Raw genomic sequence first — 22,384 nt, 5'->3', positions numbered from 1 at the left:
TCCAAAGCGTTGCAAGATAGTGTAACTGCTAATTTGATAGCTGGTAGTGGTTTCCGGTGACGATAACATTTTAATTAGATCATCACAAATAATAATAATGTTTGCACGAAAATCCAATGACGCGTTTGATATGTCCAAACCAGTACTTAAAGATGATTCTGTACGTGATTTTCAATATTATTCTTATGAAGCACGTGATCCTAACCAACGCGGAAGAATTGAACTACAGGTCCAGGATACAAGTAGATACTTCTTGCCCGCTGAGGCCTTCATCGAAGTTGAAGGTAGGCTTTTAAAGAATGATAACACTAACTACGGAATCGGCGACCGAGTTGGATTTGTTAACAACGGCATCATGGCGTTATTTAAATCCGCTATTTACATGATAGATGGAAAAGAAATTGAAACAATTCATGATAACGTCGACGTTGCCACAACAATTCTCGGGTTGGCGAGATACTCGGATGATTACACCAGATCAGCCGGACCATCAATGATGTTTGCAAAGGATATAACCGACAGCCCCGAGAACAGGAATGTAACAATGAATAATGCCGGTGACGCAGTTGCATCGATGAACGAAAATTTTAATTTGGGTTTTGCAACACGTAGATCGATGTTAAGTGGAGATGAAGAGTTCTCAGGTGTGATTCCATTGTCTCACATCTTTGGATTCTGCAGAGATGTCCACAAGGTCATATTCGGTGCCAAACACACAGTTGTACTTGTGCGAAAACCTGATGATAATGACGCTATCTGGCGAGATGCTGCTGTTGCCCCTGGTCAGGTAATACTAACTAAACTGTGGTTGTGGATGCCAGTGTTGTCTCCGTCAATCACCGAAGAACAACGACTGTTGTCTTTCATGGACACGGGCGGTAAATCACTGCTATCCTGGAAAACAACAACCACAGACGTTATTCAGGGTGATAATGGTGGGTTGTTTACATGGCATATATCATCGCAACAAGGAGTATCAGCACCACGACATATTTTCATTGCATTTCAATACCGTGCTAGAACAGATAGCCAGGAAAGAAATCCAATGGTATTTGATACACTTGGAGTTTCTGAAGTTTCGTTGAGAATAAATGGGCATCAGGAGCCATCTGAGGATATATTAATAGATTTCGAACATCATCGTGTCGCACGCGCGTATCATCGTCTGATGTCATTTATGGGGCGCGACCTTAATGTAGACACTGGCCTGCAAATATCACAGCGAGACTTTATGAGTTTATATCCGATTTATTACTTTTCGCTGGAACATCTTGATCTGGTTAAACAATCTGTTGTCGACCTACATTTCCGAGCTCGTGTAGGTGTTCCTGCTGGTGGTTACAGAGCGATTGCTGTCATACTCTCCGATAAAGCAATGCTGCTTGAAGGTGTTGGCGGACGAATGAGGGTCATCGACGCTCCAATCGAGAATATGTAACGCAATTAAAATCAAACTTAGGATATAATGTCATACAGTCATGTTAATGTCACCTTGACTTCCGGTCAAACGAAGAAATTGCAATCAAAGAACGCAAGCACGTGCGGGACATCAATAACACTAAAACGAGATCAGATTACTGGTGGTCCAAACAAATTGTCGTTGACTAATACTCAGCTTAAACATTTTAATAAGGCACTAACAGCAAAAACCGGTGTCCGACTTGATTTCTCTGCTGCAGCTATCAAGGACATGACTAAAACCGGTGGAATATTTCCTCTTCTCGCAGCAATACCGGCGTTGATTGCCGCGGCAGCACCAGCCGTAGCAAAAGCCGCAGCACTCGGTGCAGTTGGAACTGCAGCTGGAATGGCACTAAAAAAGGCAACGGGAAAAGGATACAAGAAAAAAAAGGGACGCGGTCTAAGACTACCAGGAACTCCACCATCATGGTATCCAAAAAAATTCTAACGCCGTTGAGCAATTTTGATTTACTCGATGCTGTTAAAAAATTGCGTGTAAAACATTTCAGAGGCGTATTTATGCGAGATCAATTACCGCAACGACCGAATAATCCAGAAACTGGCATTATCAATCTCGACAACAAAGATGGTCCGGGAACTCACTGGGTTGCTTACGCGATCGATCCACGTGGAATTATCTATTTTGATTCGTACGGTTTAGCACCGCCAGTTGAGTTTCTCAAGTATGTCAGCAGATTTTCTAATGTTCCAGTGTGGCAGTCGACGTTACCAACACAAACATTAATTGATCCGCCCATTTGTGGGAGGGAGGTTTTAAATGTTCTTGATGCAATCTCAAGAAATCCAGCAACTCCTCCTCATAAAGTAGTGTATGAATATACCGCATCGAGAAATGCTAGCATTTGAAAAACAGCAATAAGAATAATGGTGGATATTTACGGAAGACCTTTCACACGAGGAGGTAAACCAAGCACAGATGCTGATCTCTCAAAATATGCGACCAAAGATGAAGTCGATAATCTTTTGAATATAGCTGGAGTTGACCCAGATGAAGTTGCTATTTTCCAAGACAGGCAAGGAAAACTAAGAACGAGCAACATTAAGTGGAATGATATAATTCGCAGAGTTCTTGGAGCTACCAAGGATAACTTCGTTGCATTTAGTGATGGCGGCCGGATCAAGGACTCGAATATATCAATCGCAAGCATCAAAGACAGTATTGATAAAGGTGTTGATAAATGTGTGAAAAAAGCCGGTGACACGATGACAGGCGAACTCAGCATGAGCGGCAACAAAATAACCGCGTTAGCGAATCCCGAATCCGACCAGGATGCGTCAAACAAACAATACGTGGACATCGTCAACGGTAAACTAAATACGCTGCGTGCAGAGCATGATGTTCACGTGGGCGCGTTTACAAGATTTCGAAGAAACTTCGTAAAAACTGATGAGGTCGTGGATAAGTTCTTTGGGACTCCTCCAGTCGTCGATGTAAAACTCGCTGATGTAAAGACCGACATTAACACGATCAAACAAACACAGCAGGATATCGTATCGGGTATTCCTGATATCGTTAACAAAACCAGTTTGATTAAAGTTCCCACTGGAGTTACTCCGGGGCATATCACCAACATCGTATTCACGGTATCATCGGGATTCGCAACATGGTCACGACAAAATAACACTATCAAATATACAGCAACAGCCACCGGTGTTTACAGGTTGTCTGTGTTTTCAGCCGCTAAATTTGAAATCTTCACAACATATCCTTGGAGACATTCCACCGATAAGTATTCCGGGGTTTGCACTGTAATACTAAACAGCGGAACCGAGGAAACATTTATGCTTGAAGCCGAGGACGATAGTTTAACAGCAACATCTTACTGGTTTTGTTTGGAATTCGTCGCTGCAACGCCTCAATTGGTTACCGCGTAATTGAATAATGTCAACGACGCCAGATGCTCAACAATATCGATACAATCAAGTCCGTGAGTGGCAATCTGAGTTAAAAACTGTCATCGAAGTAACTAGTCAAAAAGTAAAAAAATACAAGCGCCGCATAACAGTGCTGGATATTATGGTTTATTCAGTATCTGCCGTTGTTGCATCTGCCGGAGCAATACTATCAGCGGTCACTCCGGTAACTGCAGCAGTCGCCGCCACGATCTGTGTTTCCGCGGCCACAACAACAGCTGAAGTTTTCGGCATCATAGCAAAAAAAATATCATCATGTGCTAACACAAAATTACACGATTACACGACAAAATTAAATACAGCCACGACCGCATATCAGAAATTATCATCGCTGATATCATCATCGTTAGACGTGCAAAGTAGCGACGCTACGATATCAGATTCTGAATTCAAACTAATGTCAGATGCGTACAATGACTATTTGAAAACTAAACAAATAAATAATGTCAATAGAACTGCTTCAACAAATAGTCACAAACACAACACCGGTAAGGACCACAATGATCTCAGTGTCCTCGACGACACCAGAATTCGGTATTAATTTTCGAACTCCAATTCCAGTGAGTGAAATCGCGTTAGCAAAGCTCAGTGTGTATCACAGCTGGCCCAATGTTAGGTCGGCATCATTTGGTGGTCTGCAGCCAAATAATTCATTCGTGTTCGGGAAAAGCAAAGCCGACTCCGGCGAACAGGGTGAACTTGACTGGAATACAATTACACTTCCCACTGGGAGTTATCAGATCGAAGAAATCAATAATGAGATACAACGCCAAATAAAACGAATCACCGGCAAGGAAGCCAAAATATCTATAACAGCTCATGAACCAACGCTGTCTGCGGTCATTGAAATCTCAACGCCAGGATACGCCGTGGATATTTATAACAGCTCAATCCGAACATTATTAGGATGGCCAAAGGCCCCCGAGGTTAAACCTCGTCCACCAAAACCTGAAAAATCGGATTTTATGACCTATAAAGAAGCACTACACGACCTCGAGTACAATTATTATTTACTCCTTGCAGATCAATTACTAGCAAGAAAAAGTACTTTAATGCCCGATACTTGGAGTATAGAAGCTCCACGTGTTAAGGGGGGGCAGGAGCTCCGTGTTTACCGTCTAGATGATATAGAATCTGAATTATTTATTCCGATCAATCTAGTACATAAACAACAGCTACAACTCCTGCGAGTATATTTCCAAGATTATATTTCTGATTTAACAAGTCCGCGTGATAATATTATCACAACCATAGAAAAACTAAACAAACTCGCATCGGCCATGGAAACTATAAATCTAAGAATAATTCAGGCTTTACTGGATCTTAAAGACTATATCGATGATAATTATAGACAGATAGCCAGAGCAGATTTTGCAATTAAATATGGTATTCAAGTGAATGATATTTCAGATTTTAAATTTCCTGGATATAACGTGCCCGAGCTGAGAAAATCAGTCTCTGATCTCATCGATCAATCTTTCGAAGATATTCTTGCCGCGTACGAACGAATAAAACCACAACCTGTTATTCTCAAGCACGACAACAGTACAGCATCCGATGGCAGACACATCTCACCCGGGATCGTAAATATCACAGATGTTATTGCGGTCAATCTTGTATGTGACGTCATCGATGGCAGTTACAGCGCATCAGATACTACGACGGCACAACAGGGGTTTATCCTGTATACGTTCACACCAAGAGACCCCCCTGGTTTTCTGATTGTGCAAGAACCAATCAATCCGGTCTATCTACGGTGTCATAACCCGTGGTTGTCAACGATAAATTTCAAACTCACCGACCAGAGGGGGAATTTGTTGGACCTGCGTGACGAGACTGTTAGTATAAACTTACTGGTGAAGTCCTAAGTCAAGGGATCCATAATATTTATAATAGTTTTTTTTTCTGCACTGATCCATTTTCGTCATTTTATCGTGCAAATACCCTATCAAAACCAGCATAAGTTATCGTTGAAAGTGCTAGCACGCATTTAAAAAAAAACGGTTGTGTATAATGTATCAACCCGAGTACATTCATGCACGAGTTCATATTCATGATAAGCAAATTCTTTACGAGGCAATAAAAACCGCATTTCAAATACAGACATTCCCAGAACAGTATTTCCCCGTTAAAATAGTTATTGACGTGTATGGTGACGAAGACTTCTTGTTAACTCCGTCACAATTAACAGAGCTACAGCAAAATCATATGATCATAGTTTGGTGTCAACGAGAACAGATTATGAACTATTCTCATTCCTGTATTGATGTTGAAACGCTTAAGCAAATCCTGAAAATCTGAAAGCGCCCTTCACTTGAGAAACTCTTTGAGTTTCCAAGGGCAAAAAAAATAATACACTTTTTTTTTTACCCGTGGAAATGTGCTTTACACTCCAAGCGGGGGGGGGGGGGGGGCGCTAGCGTTCTCAGGTTCTACTTTCACTTTGTGCTGTGAGTCACACGCTATGCGGTTTATACTTCCTTGTCGGCCTCGTAGTCAGAAACACTAGTATTTTTGTCAGAAATGCAAGGCATTTCCGTGTCTAGATTCTTTATATAACCTTTTAACCGTCTCACCCTGGTGCTAATTAATTTTCGAGTCTCATACTCTTGTGACAATCCAAGACGAATCTTCTCAACTGCACGGCACAGTGGAATAAATTCAGATACCTGATTTTCAGTTATCCCGGCAAGTGATCTGTAAACACGATCTTGCAAACCCTTAATGAACCTATAACGAGCAGGGAGATTGTTCTTCCCCAAGCGTGATAGCTCATTCAAGGATTCAAAATCTGACATAATTGTTTCAGTGTCTAGTAAAATATTAAAACCTCGCTGTTGTAATTCTTTAATTTCAACAAGTATGGTATTTATATTTTCGTGATTCATATTATTATATATTTTTATATTTTTAATAGAAACACTTTGCATGAGAAACGCTAGCTTTCCAAAACAAAACGAGACAGTCGGAAACATTTATCCCCTGCAAGGGCCTAGATCGTCAAATAACGTTCTAGAACCCCACGAGGACTGCTTCCGACATGACAATACAACATGTAACACGAAACACTTTATCCCCTGCAAGAGCCTCTAGATATCTATAGGCTCAAGAGGACGTGTTTAGTGAATTGACAAGGACAAACATATAACACGTAACTTATCCTAAGGACGGACCCCTCTGACTGCCAAGTGACTCAGAGGCACATTTATTTACAAGACGAGACAGCCCTGGCTTCTAGGATCGAGTTCTCTAGCAGGCCCGGCAAACATTTATTTGACAACACAAACAACCTTTACCTCTGATTCGAGTATCACAGCAAGCAAAGGTACAATGAACATGTAATCTTATCCTAAGAGACGGTACAGAACAGACAACCTTTACCTCTGATTCGAGTATGACAGCAAGTAAAGGCACAATGAACATGTAATCTTATCCTAACTTATCCTAAGACCTTATCCTATGACGACACAAACATACACAGGTGGGTCATTTTCTACGGTCAGCAGCAGAGCAAAACCATCCATTGAATCGACCATTGGATGGTGCACAAAAGACACCCGCCATTGGCGGATTAAATTTATGGTTTTGCTTGCGCGTGCTGACTTTCGATCGACCCAAAGGTCTTAGGGAGCGATTTCGTATATAACCCAACTGTTACTTGCGAGTTGGAAATTCGCTCTAGCAGTGGGCGGGACTTGTTTAAAATATTTTAATTGTATGTTTTCTTAAGCGCGGTCATATAACAAGCACAGAAGAGCAAAACAGTCGGATATATTCAGTAAAACGAGGATATTGTTTGTAAAAAAATATATATTCTACGGTAAATAAATGATTACATGTTATGAACTCGATAAAATATTTTATCAAGGTGGCTTTCTTAGGGGGAGCAAATCCTCTGACCAGCAACAACTCTGCAAAGCGTTACACACTCTCGGAGGAGTTATCGTCGTTTGTGTCAACGATAAGAGTTATATAACAGAATGAAATCTTCTGTTTGAGCTTCTTTGAAAATGCTGTTTTGTAGATCCCATCTGCGACATGCTGTACAGAAGGTGGACAAATACCGAAATACCTACCGGCTGCGCTCATTGATTGAAATATTATTTCTTCACGAGTCTCAACATTCACAGATTTCACTGCTCTTCTTATAGCTGTTTTACATTTAACTCTTCCTCGTATGGTATTCTTGCTCTGAGTGATCGCTTGAAGGTTTTCAATACTGTTATCAAGTCTGTTCCCGTTAATATGATCAATGACAAGGCCTTTAGGGATCTCTCCGTTAAAAACCTCATAGACGAAACGATGACATAAATACCTCCCTTTCCTAACAGTAAATCTTAAATAACCAGCATTATCAACTGTACCAACTTGTTTCCTCAGCCTGTAGTTTCTCACTATGCCATCTCGGTTTGCCTCATAATTTGGAATAGTTGGATGTCGGACGAATTCTTGATTCATTATACTATAAGCAAATCATTGTCTAATTCATAATTTGTCTGAAAACTTATTTATGTAATCACGCTCGCATTTGAGAGCGTTATCACAGTCTGGATTTTTTTTATCATAATACCGTTTTAGTTCTCGATAGCGTTTTCCACCACACGCTGAACATAATTGCGTTTTTCCTCGTACTCCAATGCCGCATCTGATACACGGTATCGGTCCTAGACTCCCACCGCGGACCTGTTGAGCATGTTGTCCACAGTATTCGCCTCTGCAGGGTTTGCTACACGGCGCTGATGAATTTAGTTTGATCCACTTGCATTGGTTCATCATATAATATATTTGTCTATTTAAATATTTGTCTTAATTATAATAATGGGTTTTGAAAGACTATCCAGAATAAAACCCATATCAGGTTCTAGATTCGATCTTGACCGGTTAACCGCTGATCCACGACGAAGAGAGTTAGCAGAGGTAATTGGTGTTATCAAGAATGCCAAAGAAGAGTTTCGTCGTGATGGTGCCGCACACACGTGGTCTTCGTATAAAATTATCCTCGGAAACGCGAGCATTTCTCGTGACCGTATCATTGATGCTACCATGAACGATACAATCGCGCGTAACATAATTGGGTATCTCGACGATAGAAGATATTTCGTACAGATAAAATTTATTGTTGGAGTCGGCGAGGGAACGTGGATTATCAGAGACAAACTAGACCCTGTTCTTGATGCCAGAGGCGTTCGTGGAAAAACCGTTCTGTTAAGTAAAGACTCAAAACCGGGAGTACTTGTTGGGATTGATATACCATATTATGCCAGAGCGTATCCTGTGACCGCAGTTGTTTATGGAATTTATCCGATGAAGAAACCACGCGTTGATAAACTCAAACCGATGAAGGTGTCGGTGTTGAATTGTGTAGCTGAGCGAGTAATGGAACATTTTAAAAATGCAATGCGAGGAAACGGCCTAACACCGCTAAGACAAACTAAAATAACAGCGTGGGCGACACGAGTAGCGGATAAAGGAGCGTCAATAAATGATGTTGCTGAGCTAGAGCGATTACTAAAATTTCCTATAACGGTTTCATCGTTAACCGGTGAGGTATTGTATGAGTGTAAATACAATTCCCGTGGAACACCAATAACTATTATCGATCATAACAGTCACGCCTGGACTGACTCGGTTAGGATATTTCCGCAAGACCGTGTTGTGAAGTATTATCCGGAATTGCAAAGCAATTCTGGGAGCATGTTTGATTTTATTTATCAGATAAGTAAAACCGATCCAGTGTCTGTGTGGTTATTCAGAAGTAGCGAAGATGGAGAATATGATCAGTTTGTGAGACCTAACGGGGAAATATACAGAACAATGGCGTTACAGCAGGAAATGAAAAAACTCGCAGAAAAATATCATGCTGGCAACACTGATACGTTACTGACACACTGTTTTACTGTCCCGGGTGTTGTCGCGCATGTAGCCCGGGAACGAAATTCATGGAGACCAACTCCGAAAAGTTTTCTTGCTGATATCCAGCAGAGCTGTGTCGAATACGGACACGGCGGTTTGTGGAATACTCAGTATGATCACCGCGGTATGATATCCGTGGACATGACGGCGTGTTATCCAGGAAGTTTCCTTGGGCGTGGAGAATGCAGCGAATATTTTAAACGGTTTGGCCACGCTGGCAATACCATGACAAGAGTAGCTGTCAACGGTGTTTTACCCGATTTTGACTTGACCGGATTTGCTTGTGTGTCGTCGTTTAAATTCGCTAAGGATTTACATCCTGTGTGTTATGTTTGGTTTGGCAGACATTTCGTTGAGAAGCGATGGGCACCGATAGTGTTATTGCGATACATGCTTGACAGTCGAATACTGTTGTCGCTGACGGTCAGCGAAGCGATTATATGTTATTGTCGTCAAACCGAAGTTTGGTTGCCAACTCCAACGCCGGTTACGTTAGAAGAAGTCATCGAAGATTGGTCACGAGAATATCCAGAAACTTCTATCGACGCTATCATCAAGAAAGCTCCTGAAGTACTTAAAAGCAAACTCAGAAATGATGAAAGCACAGCAAAAGATCTAGGACGAAGAATAATAGGGAAATTCACTCAAGGTGGAGCGTATGATCATAAACAACATCACAGTCGATTAATCATGGACAAGACTGAATTGGATCTTATTGTCGCTGATGCAGCCACGAACAACATGTTCTGTAACCGCAAAGATGTGTTTCTGTCAAACGGGGAAAAACTAGGGACTGTTTTTAGTTATATTGACGGAGAATCATCTCAGTACATACATTTGAGATCTTCGATGCTGGCTTATGTATCCATAAATTTGTTGTCGATGATCAATAGATTCCCTGTTGCCGCAGTGAGAGTTGCAACGGATTCATTTTATATTGATAAAAAACACTCAGCGCTGTTGGATAATGTTATATCGGATGATCCATCGTGGGGCTCGTGGAGAATAAAGAATGAAATGTTACACGGATATTGTAAATCGGCTGATGTTGAAATCGAGGATGAGTATCGCAGCGCAGAAATATCTTCGATGGTTTCGTCGGGGGCAACTTCGTTGTTGCCGCCGGTGCACGATCCTGTTACAAGACACAAAACAGTTTATCTGAACGGTCCTGGTGGTTCTGGTAAAACAACTCGAGCGATTGAATTATTTAGAAACTCTGACATGATTGTGCTAACACCCACACACAGACTTGCCAGGGAGATGAGACAACGGGATGTTAACGCGTGCACGTATCACAGTTTTTTCAAATACAGCGGCGGCACGTGGACACCTGAACGAATGGGAACGAAATATATTCCCGAGAAAATCATCTGGGATGAGATAGACACTGTGCCGTTGGATACATTAAAACAGTTTCTGGATTGGCTGCTAAAGAAAAATACCGCAGTGGTGATGTGCGGCGATCATGGTCAACCACCCCCATTTACAGGTGAATCTCCACACGAGTGGCTGAAAACTTTTGTAGATTATTATGAGGAAATAACTAACGATGTTAGAGCACTCGATGAAACGCTGAAAGAGTTTAAGGCACTGATCAGGCTACAAACCAATAAAGTCCAGTGTGAGATAATGCGTGAAATAATTCCAGAGACTTCGCTGAGCGACTTTTGGGAAACGTGGAAACCAGGTGATTTAATTGTGGCAAGTAGAAAGATAGTCAGGGACACACTTCAGCAGCGGTTATTTCAGTTACATCAGAAGAAATTTCCCATGTTGCCAGTGCCGTTGTGTTATAGACCAGCTGATACGCGATTGCAGAATATTGATGTTGATATTCCAGGGCGCCTGACTGCGTCGGGTCCGGAGAAACAGAATTTAGTATTAAATGATATTGTCACAGTTGATGTTGATGCTGTTGAACAGGCACTGAAAATGAGCAAATCCCCGTGGACGCTAGGATACGCTATGACCATCCACAGTTCGCAGGGACTAACTATTTCAGATACAACAGTTTGGATTGTTGATGATCGCATCGAGTGGTCAAATTTAGTTTATTTAGCCGTGTCAAGAGTAAGAAGGATAGGTCAGTTACGAAGAATTGTATTAGATGATGTTGTCAACGACAGCTCAATCGCTGATGACACAATAAGAAAGAAATTAGCCGGTTACAAACAGAGCGACAAAAAAAATGGTAGAGAGTTTGATCCCAAACAAAGTTTGGATGTTGAATTTGTAATACAATTACAACAACAGCAGAATAATCACTGTGCGAGTTGTAATTGTTTATTGCTGTGGCAGTATTCGAAAAACGACCCAAGGCAATTCACCGTAGATAGAATAGATAGCAGTCGCGGTCATACACGTGAAAATGTGATGTTGACCTGTCTTGAGTGTAACCGACGCAGAGGTGTTGCTGCAGTTATTTAAATGATTGAATCACTTCAGTGCGGATCACTTTAGTGATCGGGGTGGTAATTGTGTATCCTCGGGAATCACCTGAAGTTGCTCGCGTTTAAATCCGCGTTGAGGAGCAGTCGAATCTAATCTGTAGATTGCGTTTCTCCCAGTTGATCTGGTTATGCTGGATATCTTATGTGTAGTAACACTCCATGTGGGATCGGTTGCTCTTTTTTTTCCTCCTTCTAGTTCGCCTGGTTCGTATAAATACCTAACGGTGACATTACCCAGCAGTGGGGACGCTAGCGTCCCTGGCTGCGTTGAAACATTTTGTTGCTGTTGTCCGCGTTCACTGACGCGGGGTATATATTTTTTTGTGATTGCATTTACAGGTCTCATGTTTGTTGTTCTGGTAATTTCATTATTCAGTGCGGCTATCACGTTTGGCAGTCTTGCAACCCATTCACGAGATCTCGTATCGTAAATGAATTCCCTCGCGTACTGGTATCCGAATAATCTCTCAGCGAGTGTTCTATTAAATCGCTCAACAATTGCCTGCTCCCGATGAATTTCAGTATGTCCTCGTCGTATGGTAACGTTATGCTGCTTTGTCAGTGATGACACCGCGCCCTGAAATTCCTTGCCAGGATCAACTTGTAATAATCGTGGCCAGTTTAGAGGTCCTCGTTGATAAATTCGTTTAAACGCAGAGGCGACTTCGGACGCTGTTTTAGTCGCTAACGGTTCTGCTTCTTTGTATCTACTGGCAACATCAACTACTGTTAGCGCGTATTTGTATATTTTTCTACGGACAGTATCATGAGGCAGGAATAGTATGTCAGCCTGATGAACTTCATTGGGCACACTAACATCAAAATGTGCAAAGTTGATTTGTCGAGGTGGTGGTAAGTAGATTTGCCATATTGCTTGTTTTGATAGCCAATTTTTGGCAACCTCGCGTGTTACTGATGCCGCGTTGGCGAGTTTATTAATTGCTGAGTTACCTCTCCAGTATCCGATTGGGGAATAATAAATCGCTTGCATTTTTATTTAATTATCCAGCGCCTAATACTAATTTAGATTTCATCGCTGATCTTACTAACCAATTAGCGAGTGACTCCTTAAATGATTTATTTTTTATGGCGCTTAGTGCATGAATTAATTTCACATCCGCGATATGCCTGTCTTGTAGATCTTTACTTCGATAAGCAACATCATGTATGTGACACGCTGCGTCGATAGCGTTTATCGGATACTCTCCCGGTTTTGGTTTAGATTGTTCATCAAGTCTGATATCTAGTCGGGTCCCTGGACCGCAGTAATTGTATCCTGGGAGATGTTTTTCTCCGGGATACTTTGCCCAGGGAGTTCCGGGGAGCTTTCCAAGTTTGGCTGCAATGTCACCTCCGCTAAATTCTCGCTTTTTTTTTGAAATCTAAATTTTTTTGTGCCACATCGCGTACACTTACCAGAAAGTGCTTGTCTGTTATTTTTTGTTGTAATGGTTGTTAGATCATTCGTAGGGGTTCGTGCCTTACACTTCACACAATATAGATCCATAATTATTATTCTTTATATACAAATGGAAATTACAGATTTTTCTGCGACAAAAAAGAAAGAGCCAGTTAAGCATAATTCAGTGCTACCAAACTCTATCCGCGCGATTATAATTGGGCCATCCGGTTCAGGTAAAACACAGCTGTTGCTGAACTTGATAATGAAGTGGATGAAATGGGATAAACTGTATTTGATAGCTCCATCTGTAGATGATCAACGATGCTATAACGTTATAAAAGATTTTAATGAGAGTGCAAGCGCGCTGAGTAAAGACGGTGAGGATGTTGTTGAATTTATCACTGATATCGAAGAAGCCCCCAGCGTCGAGGATCTTGATGAATCAATTAACAACCTAGTAGTGTATGATGATGTTATGTTGGACAAGCAAAAAAATCCCGCAAGAATATTTTCCCGGGGACGTCACAAAAACACTGATGTGATTTATGTTACTCAGCGTTATACACAAATTCCTAAAGTAATCAGGGATAATTGTAATCTTCTTGCGATATTCAATGGAGTTGATACACATACACTGAGAAATATTCATCAAACCTGGTGTGGTGGCGATATGGATTTAAATAAATTTAAAAATTTCTTCAGTCATGCTCAAAGAAAACCTCACGGATTTGTGACAATAAATTTACACGATCCCAGAACAAGATACCGTATTGGACTTGATACACTATTTGCAACATAAAAATGTTTTTCCTTGGAAACTCATTTCCCAGAGCAGCAGAGGGGATGGACCCGACCCATGGATTTTTCAATAACGACCCCGCCACGGAAACTGTTTCAGATTTATTGAAGTAACCCAAGTTGTCAGTGCAAACTCAACGAGTTTGTCCCTGGAAACTCTTCGAGTTTTCGGGGGACATTTTTTTTTGTCCTGTATTCTGAATAGAAGGGTTTATTTCGTCGAAATAAGCCCTCTATCGAGGAATAGTTTCCTGGAGGGGTTTATTGTGCAAAAAGTTTCGGTCTGTACAGCCCCTCTGCTGCTATTTGTGACGCAGTCGGCCTAGCTATAACGCGTCTGGGCAAGCATTAGGGCAGTCTCAGCAGGGATATGTTCTTTACAGCTTTTCTCCGGATGTCCAACCGGGACATTTGATTATATCGGTCTCCACTAATCATGTTTATTTACGAGGTCATAATCCATCGCTGTCACAAATACGTTTTCGTCTAACCGACCAATAACACAAAAAACAATTTTTTTTTCAATATTTTTGTCACTAATTTTTTGTCTGCCGTTTTTTAAAAAAAAATTGTGGAGGGGCTATGCCTCCTTGGCTGATTCGGGAATCTTAATATATTCCAATATAAGTATTTATAGTTCCCTCAGATGTGCACTTTCAACCGCTCGAGTTTCATATTGTCGAATCAAATCTTGTCGTATTTTCTCAATAGCACTAAATTTAGCTATATCATGTTGTTCGTGTAAATCCGCCAATGACAATTTCATTTCACCCTGCAGTAATTTGATAACTCTGTACTCAACCGCGAGTGTATATCTACCCTCTTCACGTTACTGCTGTAACATCTAAAATCATCGTTGATTATTGCAACTTTGAGCTGAACCGCGAGACCATCTTGTTGCAATTGTTCGATCGTAGAGATAATCTCGTTAAGGTTTTCATGGTTCATTATACAACAAATGCATTTCTTCAAAAAAAGATTTTATCGAGACCAATTCGATGCTGTCTTGCTGGATCGTGTAAACTTATCGTGACGAATCTATGCGGGTTTCTCTGAATATATGCGAAGAAATCCCTAAACTCGTTTATGTCCATGTCACCGGGATACCATATTTGAAGCGCATGTGTATTAACCCCGTTAGAAATAGCCAAAACATTACCGTTATCATTGACCACTTTGGGAATCTGAAATGTACCTCTGAGTAACGTAAATGTTATCTGTGGTTTTTTTTATGTCTGTCCCATAAAAATATTATGACTGGATTTGCTTGTTTGTCAAGCATGACATCATCGTAAACCACTTGATTACTGATATCCCTGTTAAGATCCTCATCGAACGGCCCTTCATCGATGTCTGTGATTAATTCAATAACATCGTCTTCAGCCGCCGCCGATTTATTAAATTTTTTAAGAACATTATAGCATCATTGGTCATCAACTTATGGCATTACTAACTCAAGTTTGTCCCAGTTGAGCCATTTCTTGATCGGGTTGAGCAACAACTGGGTTTTACCCGATATAGATGGACCAATTATAATAGCTCGAATGTAATCTGGTAGCATTGAATGATTCCTGACCTGCGCTTGCTCACGTGTTGCTGAAAATTCAATCACGTTCATAATGTACAAATATAATATTATTTATAATCATGGGTTTATATTGTGTTGGATGCAAGACAGTCACTGGTACAATATTTCTGAGAGCAGCCACGTTGAGAAATAACACGCCAGCACTTACAGGTAAATGTGTAAACTGCGGCACACAAAAATATAAGTTTGTGAGTATTCCTGTTGCAATAGCGGGCGGCGATATTGCTAAGGCACTCGGGAAAACTTATAGAACGCCATGGGCTAAATATCCTGCTGACAAGCATCTTTCAGAATATAATTATTGTGGTCCTGGAACTCGCCTTGATATTAGAACTGACGAAACAATCAACCAAAATCTGCTGAATGTCCAGCAAATGCGATTGATCAAGCGTGCCATATTCATGATATCGTGTATAAAAATCCAGATCTACAACAACGACATATCGCGCACAGTGGTCCCATTCAAGAGTGCTCTCAAAACTCACTTATTTCGACTGCAAGAACAAACTTAAAGACCTAAAAATGTTTCCTCCCTTAAATATTCTCAGCATATTTTTTTAGTGTTTTCTAATTTCATGGTGTTTGTTTTTGTAATCATATCATTATATGTTTTTTTTTTTTATCTTATAGGTGTTGTCTAATGTTGTAAAACGCTTAGAGCTTCTAAAGATTGGGCGCTATACAAAGTCCTCATTATTATTATTATTCATTTACAGAGTATTCGAGGTGGAAGTACATGACGTCTATCGTATCTGAATTGTGGGGTGGATGTCAAGGGTAAAACTCAGTTATGTGTAGCTTGTGGAGGACGACGTTGCAGAGCGCTAAAGAAATATTTAAAGATTACAAACGCTGATGATTGTGTGAAAATAAAAGAAATTCGAGATCATGTTGAGAGATACATTAAGAAAAGTCATACTAGAGACAAAACTATTATATAATGAAACAAGCAAAGATTGAAATTAGTTATGATGAGTTTGTGAAGCACCCAATATTTACTAATTACGAAGCGAGCAGAGCTGGCGTTATACGAAATTGTCTATAAAAAAAAGGAATTGGAAATGTCGTAAATACAGGGTATACTCATATTGGTAGTATAATTGCTGGTAATTAAAACAATATTTTGCACTTATATTGATTTACTAGTGCTTTAACGGCTTGATTCATGATCGTTTTGTTATTAATCATATCAACTCTGATAAAAAGAAAATCCGGAAATTCTACAGGCGATAACAAATAGAGAAAATAGAATACGTGGAAATGCTGGGAAACACTCTAAAACACCAAAAGCCTGTTAAATCATCTAATATTGAAAACAAACTAAATAATAGAATTTGATTTTTGCTAGAAAATACTTTGATATTCATATTGACTCGGTACATTATGTAGCCGAAATTATAACCAATTCGTCTACATCGAAGAGGCTTAATCAAAAAATAAATTTTCAGTATATTTAATTAGTAAATTAATTGAAGATCTTTTGTCAATACAAGCTATGATTTGGTCATCCGGTGACATAAATATCAACCCTGTTTGATTCATGAGAAAACAACAACGAAGCAACGAAATCGCACAACGGAGAGAACAAGAAGTTTTTGTTTCAACTATTGGTTACTGAAATGGAGCCTCGGATATTTTTTTTTTTTTTTTTTTGCGTCATTTTCACTCATGTCAGGTCGCCATTTTCTTTGCTCAACCACTGTGCTGCTCGTGGTATAATGGTACTAATTGTACATTCGCCGGTGGTCGTTACTTAATGTGTAAGGAACATTGTATTTAGAAATCAACAACAAAAATAACTGTAATTGGCGCATTGTGTAGGCGTTGTCTTTCTGTTTGGCTTTAAAAAAGTTGAGCCTCTTGACAGCATGTGAGATTATATTCCTATCTAGATCATAATTTATATTTGCTATGATATTTTTTAATGTGGTACACATGACTGAAAACGTGTATGTTGTGACTAGATAACTCTTACCCCTGTCTAGTTCCCGCAGAGTTATCTCTCTTAAATGCAAGGTAGTAATAATAATAATAATGAGGACTTTGTATAGCGCCTAATCTTGAGAAGCTCTAAGCGTTTTACAACATTAGACAACACCTATAATATAAAAAAACACATATAATGATATGATTACAAATAACAAACACCATGAAATTAGAAACATAAAAAGACATGCTGAAATATTTACGGTAGGAAATATTAACAGGTCTTTAAGTTTGTTCTTGCAGTCGAAATAAGCGAATTTTAAGAGCACTATTGAATGGGATCACTGTGTCATTGTGTCCAAGTTCAGTGGGCAGTTCATTCCACGTTACTGGGCCCTGCTATTCAAAGGAACGTTGTCCATGTGACTTCGTTTTCATTGTGGGAATAATGAGTATACGATTGTCAGAAGAGGAGCGTAAGTATCTTGCTGGTGTATACACATAAGTGATGTCGGTTAGGTATGTTAGACTTGAGTCCGTCAGTGAAACGTAGCGCAGAGAACAAATTTTGTGTTTGATTCTGGAACGAATGGATAGCCAGTGTATGGTACAGAGCAGCGGGGAGGTGTGCTCTGATCGCGGCACTCTAAGTATGATCCGAGCAACTGTGCTTGGAACTTTTTTAAGTTTCTGGAGTAAATATTGAGATGAACCAGACATAATTGAGTTACAATAGTCCAGTCTTGAAAGTACTAATGAACACACAAGTGTTTTAGTGTCATCAACTAACAGATATTTGCGAATGGAGCTGATGCGTTTCACTCAAGATATGCAGCCTTGCAAATGTTCATGACATGCTGGTGCTATGTGAGAGTACTGTCCAGAGTAACACCTAGGTTTCGTACTGACTGTGAATTTAATGTTGGTGTTGCTGATATTTATTGTTTGAGGTAAAGGATGTGGATGAGAAAGTCTTTGTGTTGTGATCTGAATGGCCTCAGTTTTATCATCATTCATCTGCAGCTTGTTACATGTCATCAATGATTTCACATCAGAAATGCACCTCTCTACACCTTGGATGGCAGCATCAACTTCAGTTGGGTGGCTAGATTTGTATATTTGGGTGTCATCAGCGTACAATTTGTGATACATTGGATGATGATCTATGACACTCGAGAGTGGCCGAGTGTATAGAATGAAGAGAACAGGTCCAACAACAGACCCCTGTGGAACATCACAGCATAGATTAAATGGGCTGGAGTGTATTCCATTTGCAGAAACAATTTGTGTCCTGTTGACCAAGTAGGACTTGAACCACAGAAAGGCTGTATCATGAATGCCAAATACATGCTAGAGACGGTGAATACATCATGGTCTGTTGTGTCGAATGCTGCATACAAATCAAGGAGGGTGAGGACTGTAATCTTTCCGCTATCCAAAGCAGAGAGAATGTCATTAACTATTTTTAGAAAAGTAGTTTCAGTACTGTGGCAAGGGCGATATGCAGATTGTCCACTGCTAAAGAGACTGTTTGAATTCAGAGGAGATACAAGCTGAGATAAAACAACCTTTTCTAAGATTTTTTTTTTACATGAATGGGAGATTAGAAACTGGACGGTAGTTCTTTAAATCGTTATGGTCTAGTGTTGGTTTCTTCGGCAGAGGCTTTACAATGGCAGTTTTGAAAAATGACGGGAATTGCCAGGATGAGAGAGGTATTAATAACACCAGTTAGTGAAGGTCATACTGGATCTAATCACTCAAGCAGCAGTGATGTTGGAATTGGATCAAGTTCACATGACTTTGGTGCGCTCTTCATCAGGATTGTACGTACGAAATCCATAAACAGGTTCAAATGGTGCTAATGGTTGCCACTGAAATTCTGTATCCCAACTGTATGGTGACGAAGAGTCAATTGAAATTGTGGTGTCAAGTTTATCTCTGATGGTTTGTGCGGAAGGTCGACTGGAGAGAAGATAGTTGGAAGTGGTGTAGATTTGCTCCTTGACACTAGCTTGTTAGTAATCTCGATGAGTTCTTTGCAGCTGGAACTTTCCATTATCTTAGCACCTGCTTCCGTACTTGTCAAATTGACAAGCTAACATTGTTCTCTACGGCAGTGTGTGACACAGATGATGAGGTAGGATAGAAAGTAAATTTATTTAATAAAACATCAGCACTGAGGTATATGGATAAACTATTGTTACCATGATACCTATAACAGGGCACGGGTAATACAATTTGAATCCCGCTTTGCGAAGCAGCAACATATATTGTTTACTTATTAGTATTCAATAAGCGTTTATATGACTATGAGCATTAGACTGGTTTTCGAATATAAAGCCGATTTTTAAAAAATGAGTTTTATATAAGGTAAACCGTCAACGCGGCGATTTGAGCGGCTTTTCAGTTAAATCATTGTTGTTTTTACATTCTGTTCGAGCTATTATTAACGATGCCAAATATATATGACATAATTCGAGCTGTAGTACTAGTTGGGGCATTTGTGTTTAACGCCCGCTTAGACAGAAAATCATGGATGCTGGCCGATTCGATGCTTGTTGGCAGCTATGCTTTAGGGTATTCGCTCTTTCCTGGAAGCCTTGTAAGTTCATTTTAGTTAAGATACAATACGTTAACTTTAATGTCGGTAGTCTGCTAACACGAAAACCCTACCTCTATACGAGCTTTAAACAAAAAGATTGACAGCATAGACAATTACGATATATTAAAATGGAGAGGCAAATAGTGAATTTACAAGTATGAGTGTATGTACAATCCAAAAGCCTTATGATGTGTAAAGCTTGTTTTTATTCATGGTTTATTCATGTGAAAGTGAAAAACAAAAATGATGGGTAACTTCTGCCTCCTTACTTTTCAAAAAATAATGTACAAGGACAATGTAATAAGACAATCCAGGTATGTATTCCTTTTAAATGTCTACCTGTATTAGAATTTGTTTAGACAAATTCATTTAAAAATATTGTTTTTATGACTGAAAGTTTAAATAAAATGTTTATTTTTCTCCAATATTTCCTGTGAAAAGTTAAATACAAATCTGTATTTACTTTTTAGTTTTATTTATTTATTTTGCAGTTGCTTTATTGCATAGTTGGATTGTGCTGGCATTTTTTTGTCATAATAATAACATAATTTTTTAAACTGTAAAATTACAATCAAATCACAGACAAATGAAGATGTTTATGCAGGGGGGTATGGATGCTTCAACCGCTTGAACTGTGAGTAACCTTGAAAACTTCAAAAGTTTCTTTTAAATTATTTGGGGTGGGGTGGGTGGGTCTTATTCTTCAAACAGAAAACCATCTGTAAAGATACAAGTATAAATCTGTATTAATTTTTTTTTACTACTACAATAATGTCATCCAAAGGTTTCAAACAGGTTTTATGCTATTTTGTAGCAGTAATAATAAAAACAAACTACTGGTTACAGGTATTGGTAGCAACAATATTTATATTCATTGAGTATATAACTGCTAATGAAGGAGTCTGACGTTTTGTCAGTAAAGTACCTTACAATAAATCACCTGAATGTACTATAAATATGTATATGTATTATACTGATAAGGTGATCTCGTGTTGTCAGATTTTGTTATACTTTATTGTTAAGAACGTCAGACTCTGTGGTTGATACCTCTACCAGGTGCTCAAGGGAGAGAACTGACACAAAGATGAGACAGAGGGTATGTTATAATACAACCCTATTCCCACGAAAAAAGATAAGTACCACAATATTCTTGTCACATTCTGTATTTAGATACACAAATAAAACCTACAACATGAAACCCTCCATGATCCGTACATTTTGTGGATTTTTCATGAAAATATTTTCTGAGCAGTATCAACTTCTTACCAGTAACGTATTGTTTAAAAGAAAAGCCAAATGTTTTTTGCACAGGTTATCATGTAAAATTTTCCAGCTATTCATGAAATTATCAAACAAAATTAAAAGAATGGGAGCCCCATAAACATAGTAAGATGGTGGCATTTGGCCTGACTGAAGCGCCCTCTAGTTACGTTGTTATCACTACATTCTTTTAACTTTGGATAATTTCATGAATAGCGGGAACATTTTACTTGATAACCTGCACAAAGGAAACCGTTTGGCTTTTCTTTCCAACTATACATTATTGGTGAGAATTTGATATGGCTCAGCGAATATTTTCATGAAATATCCACAAAACGTGTGGATCATGGAGGGTGTTTAAGGGGAGAGGTTTCATTTATGTATCTAAATACAGAATGTGGCAAGAATATTGTGGTACTTATCTTCGTTTCATGGGAATAGGGTTTTATTATAACATACCCATATCTTTAACCGGAAATGTGTGTCAGTTCTCTCTTGAGCACCAGGTAGAGGTAGCAACCACAGAGTCTGGCATTTTATCAAAAAAGTACAACGAAATCTGTGACAACACCAAATAACCACAAAAATATAATAAATATACATGTATTTATAGTACATTAAGGTGATTTATTGTAAGATACTTTACTGACAAAATGTCAGACTCTTTCGGTAGCAACTATATACTCAATGAATATAAATATCGTTGCTACCGCTACTGTAACTGTAACCAGCAGTTAGTTTTTATTACTGCTACGAAATAGTATAAAACCTGCTTGATACCTTTGGGTATGAAATTAATGTATTAGTAAAAAAGATTAATACAAATTTATACTCTCATCTTCACAGATGAGATGTGATGGTTTTCTATTTGAAGAATAAGACACCCACCCCCCATAATAATTTAAAAGAAACTTTTAAATTTGTTTTAGGTTACTCACAGCTCATGCTATTGTAGCATCCATACCCATGCATAAGCATCTTCATTTGTCTGATTTTTAGCTACTGATTTTATTGTTATTTTACACTTTTTAAAAATAAGTTAA

At 39.3% G+C, this 22,384-nt stretch overlaps 1 protein-coding gene across 1 annotated transcript in view; it reads left to right on the top strand.

Annotated features, from left to right (window-relative positions):
* The first annotated feature begins 19,857 nt into the window (after positions 1 to 19,857).
* Positions 19,858 to 22,384, top strand: part of LOC149775702 (uncharacterized) — a 37,836-nt gene continuing 35,309 nt past the window's right edge. Inside the window, exon 1 of the mRNA XM_089943566.1 lies at positions 19,858 to 20,081. Within this exon, the coding sequence (XP_089799692.1) occupies positions 19,932 to 20,081 (150 nt within the window). The 5' untranslated portion in view covers positions 19,858 to 19,931. The remainder of the gene's footprint in view (positions 20,082 to 22,384) is intronic.

Source organism: Sinohyriopsis cumingii, chromosome 19 (assembly GCF_028554795.1).
Source record: "Sinohyriopsis cumingii isolate HCF-2022 chromosome 19, ASM2855479v2, whole genome shotgun sequence".
Classification (NCBI taxonomy): domain Eukaryota; kingdom Metazoa; phylum Mollusca; class Bivalvia; order Unionida; family Unionidae; genus Sinohyriopsis; species Sinohyriopsis cumingii.
This window is presented reverse-complemented; position numbering and strand designations above follow the sequence as displayed.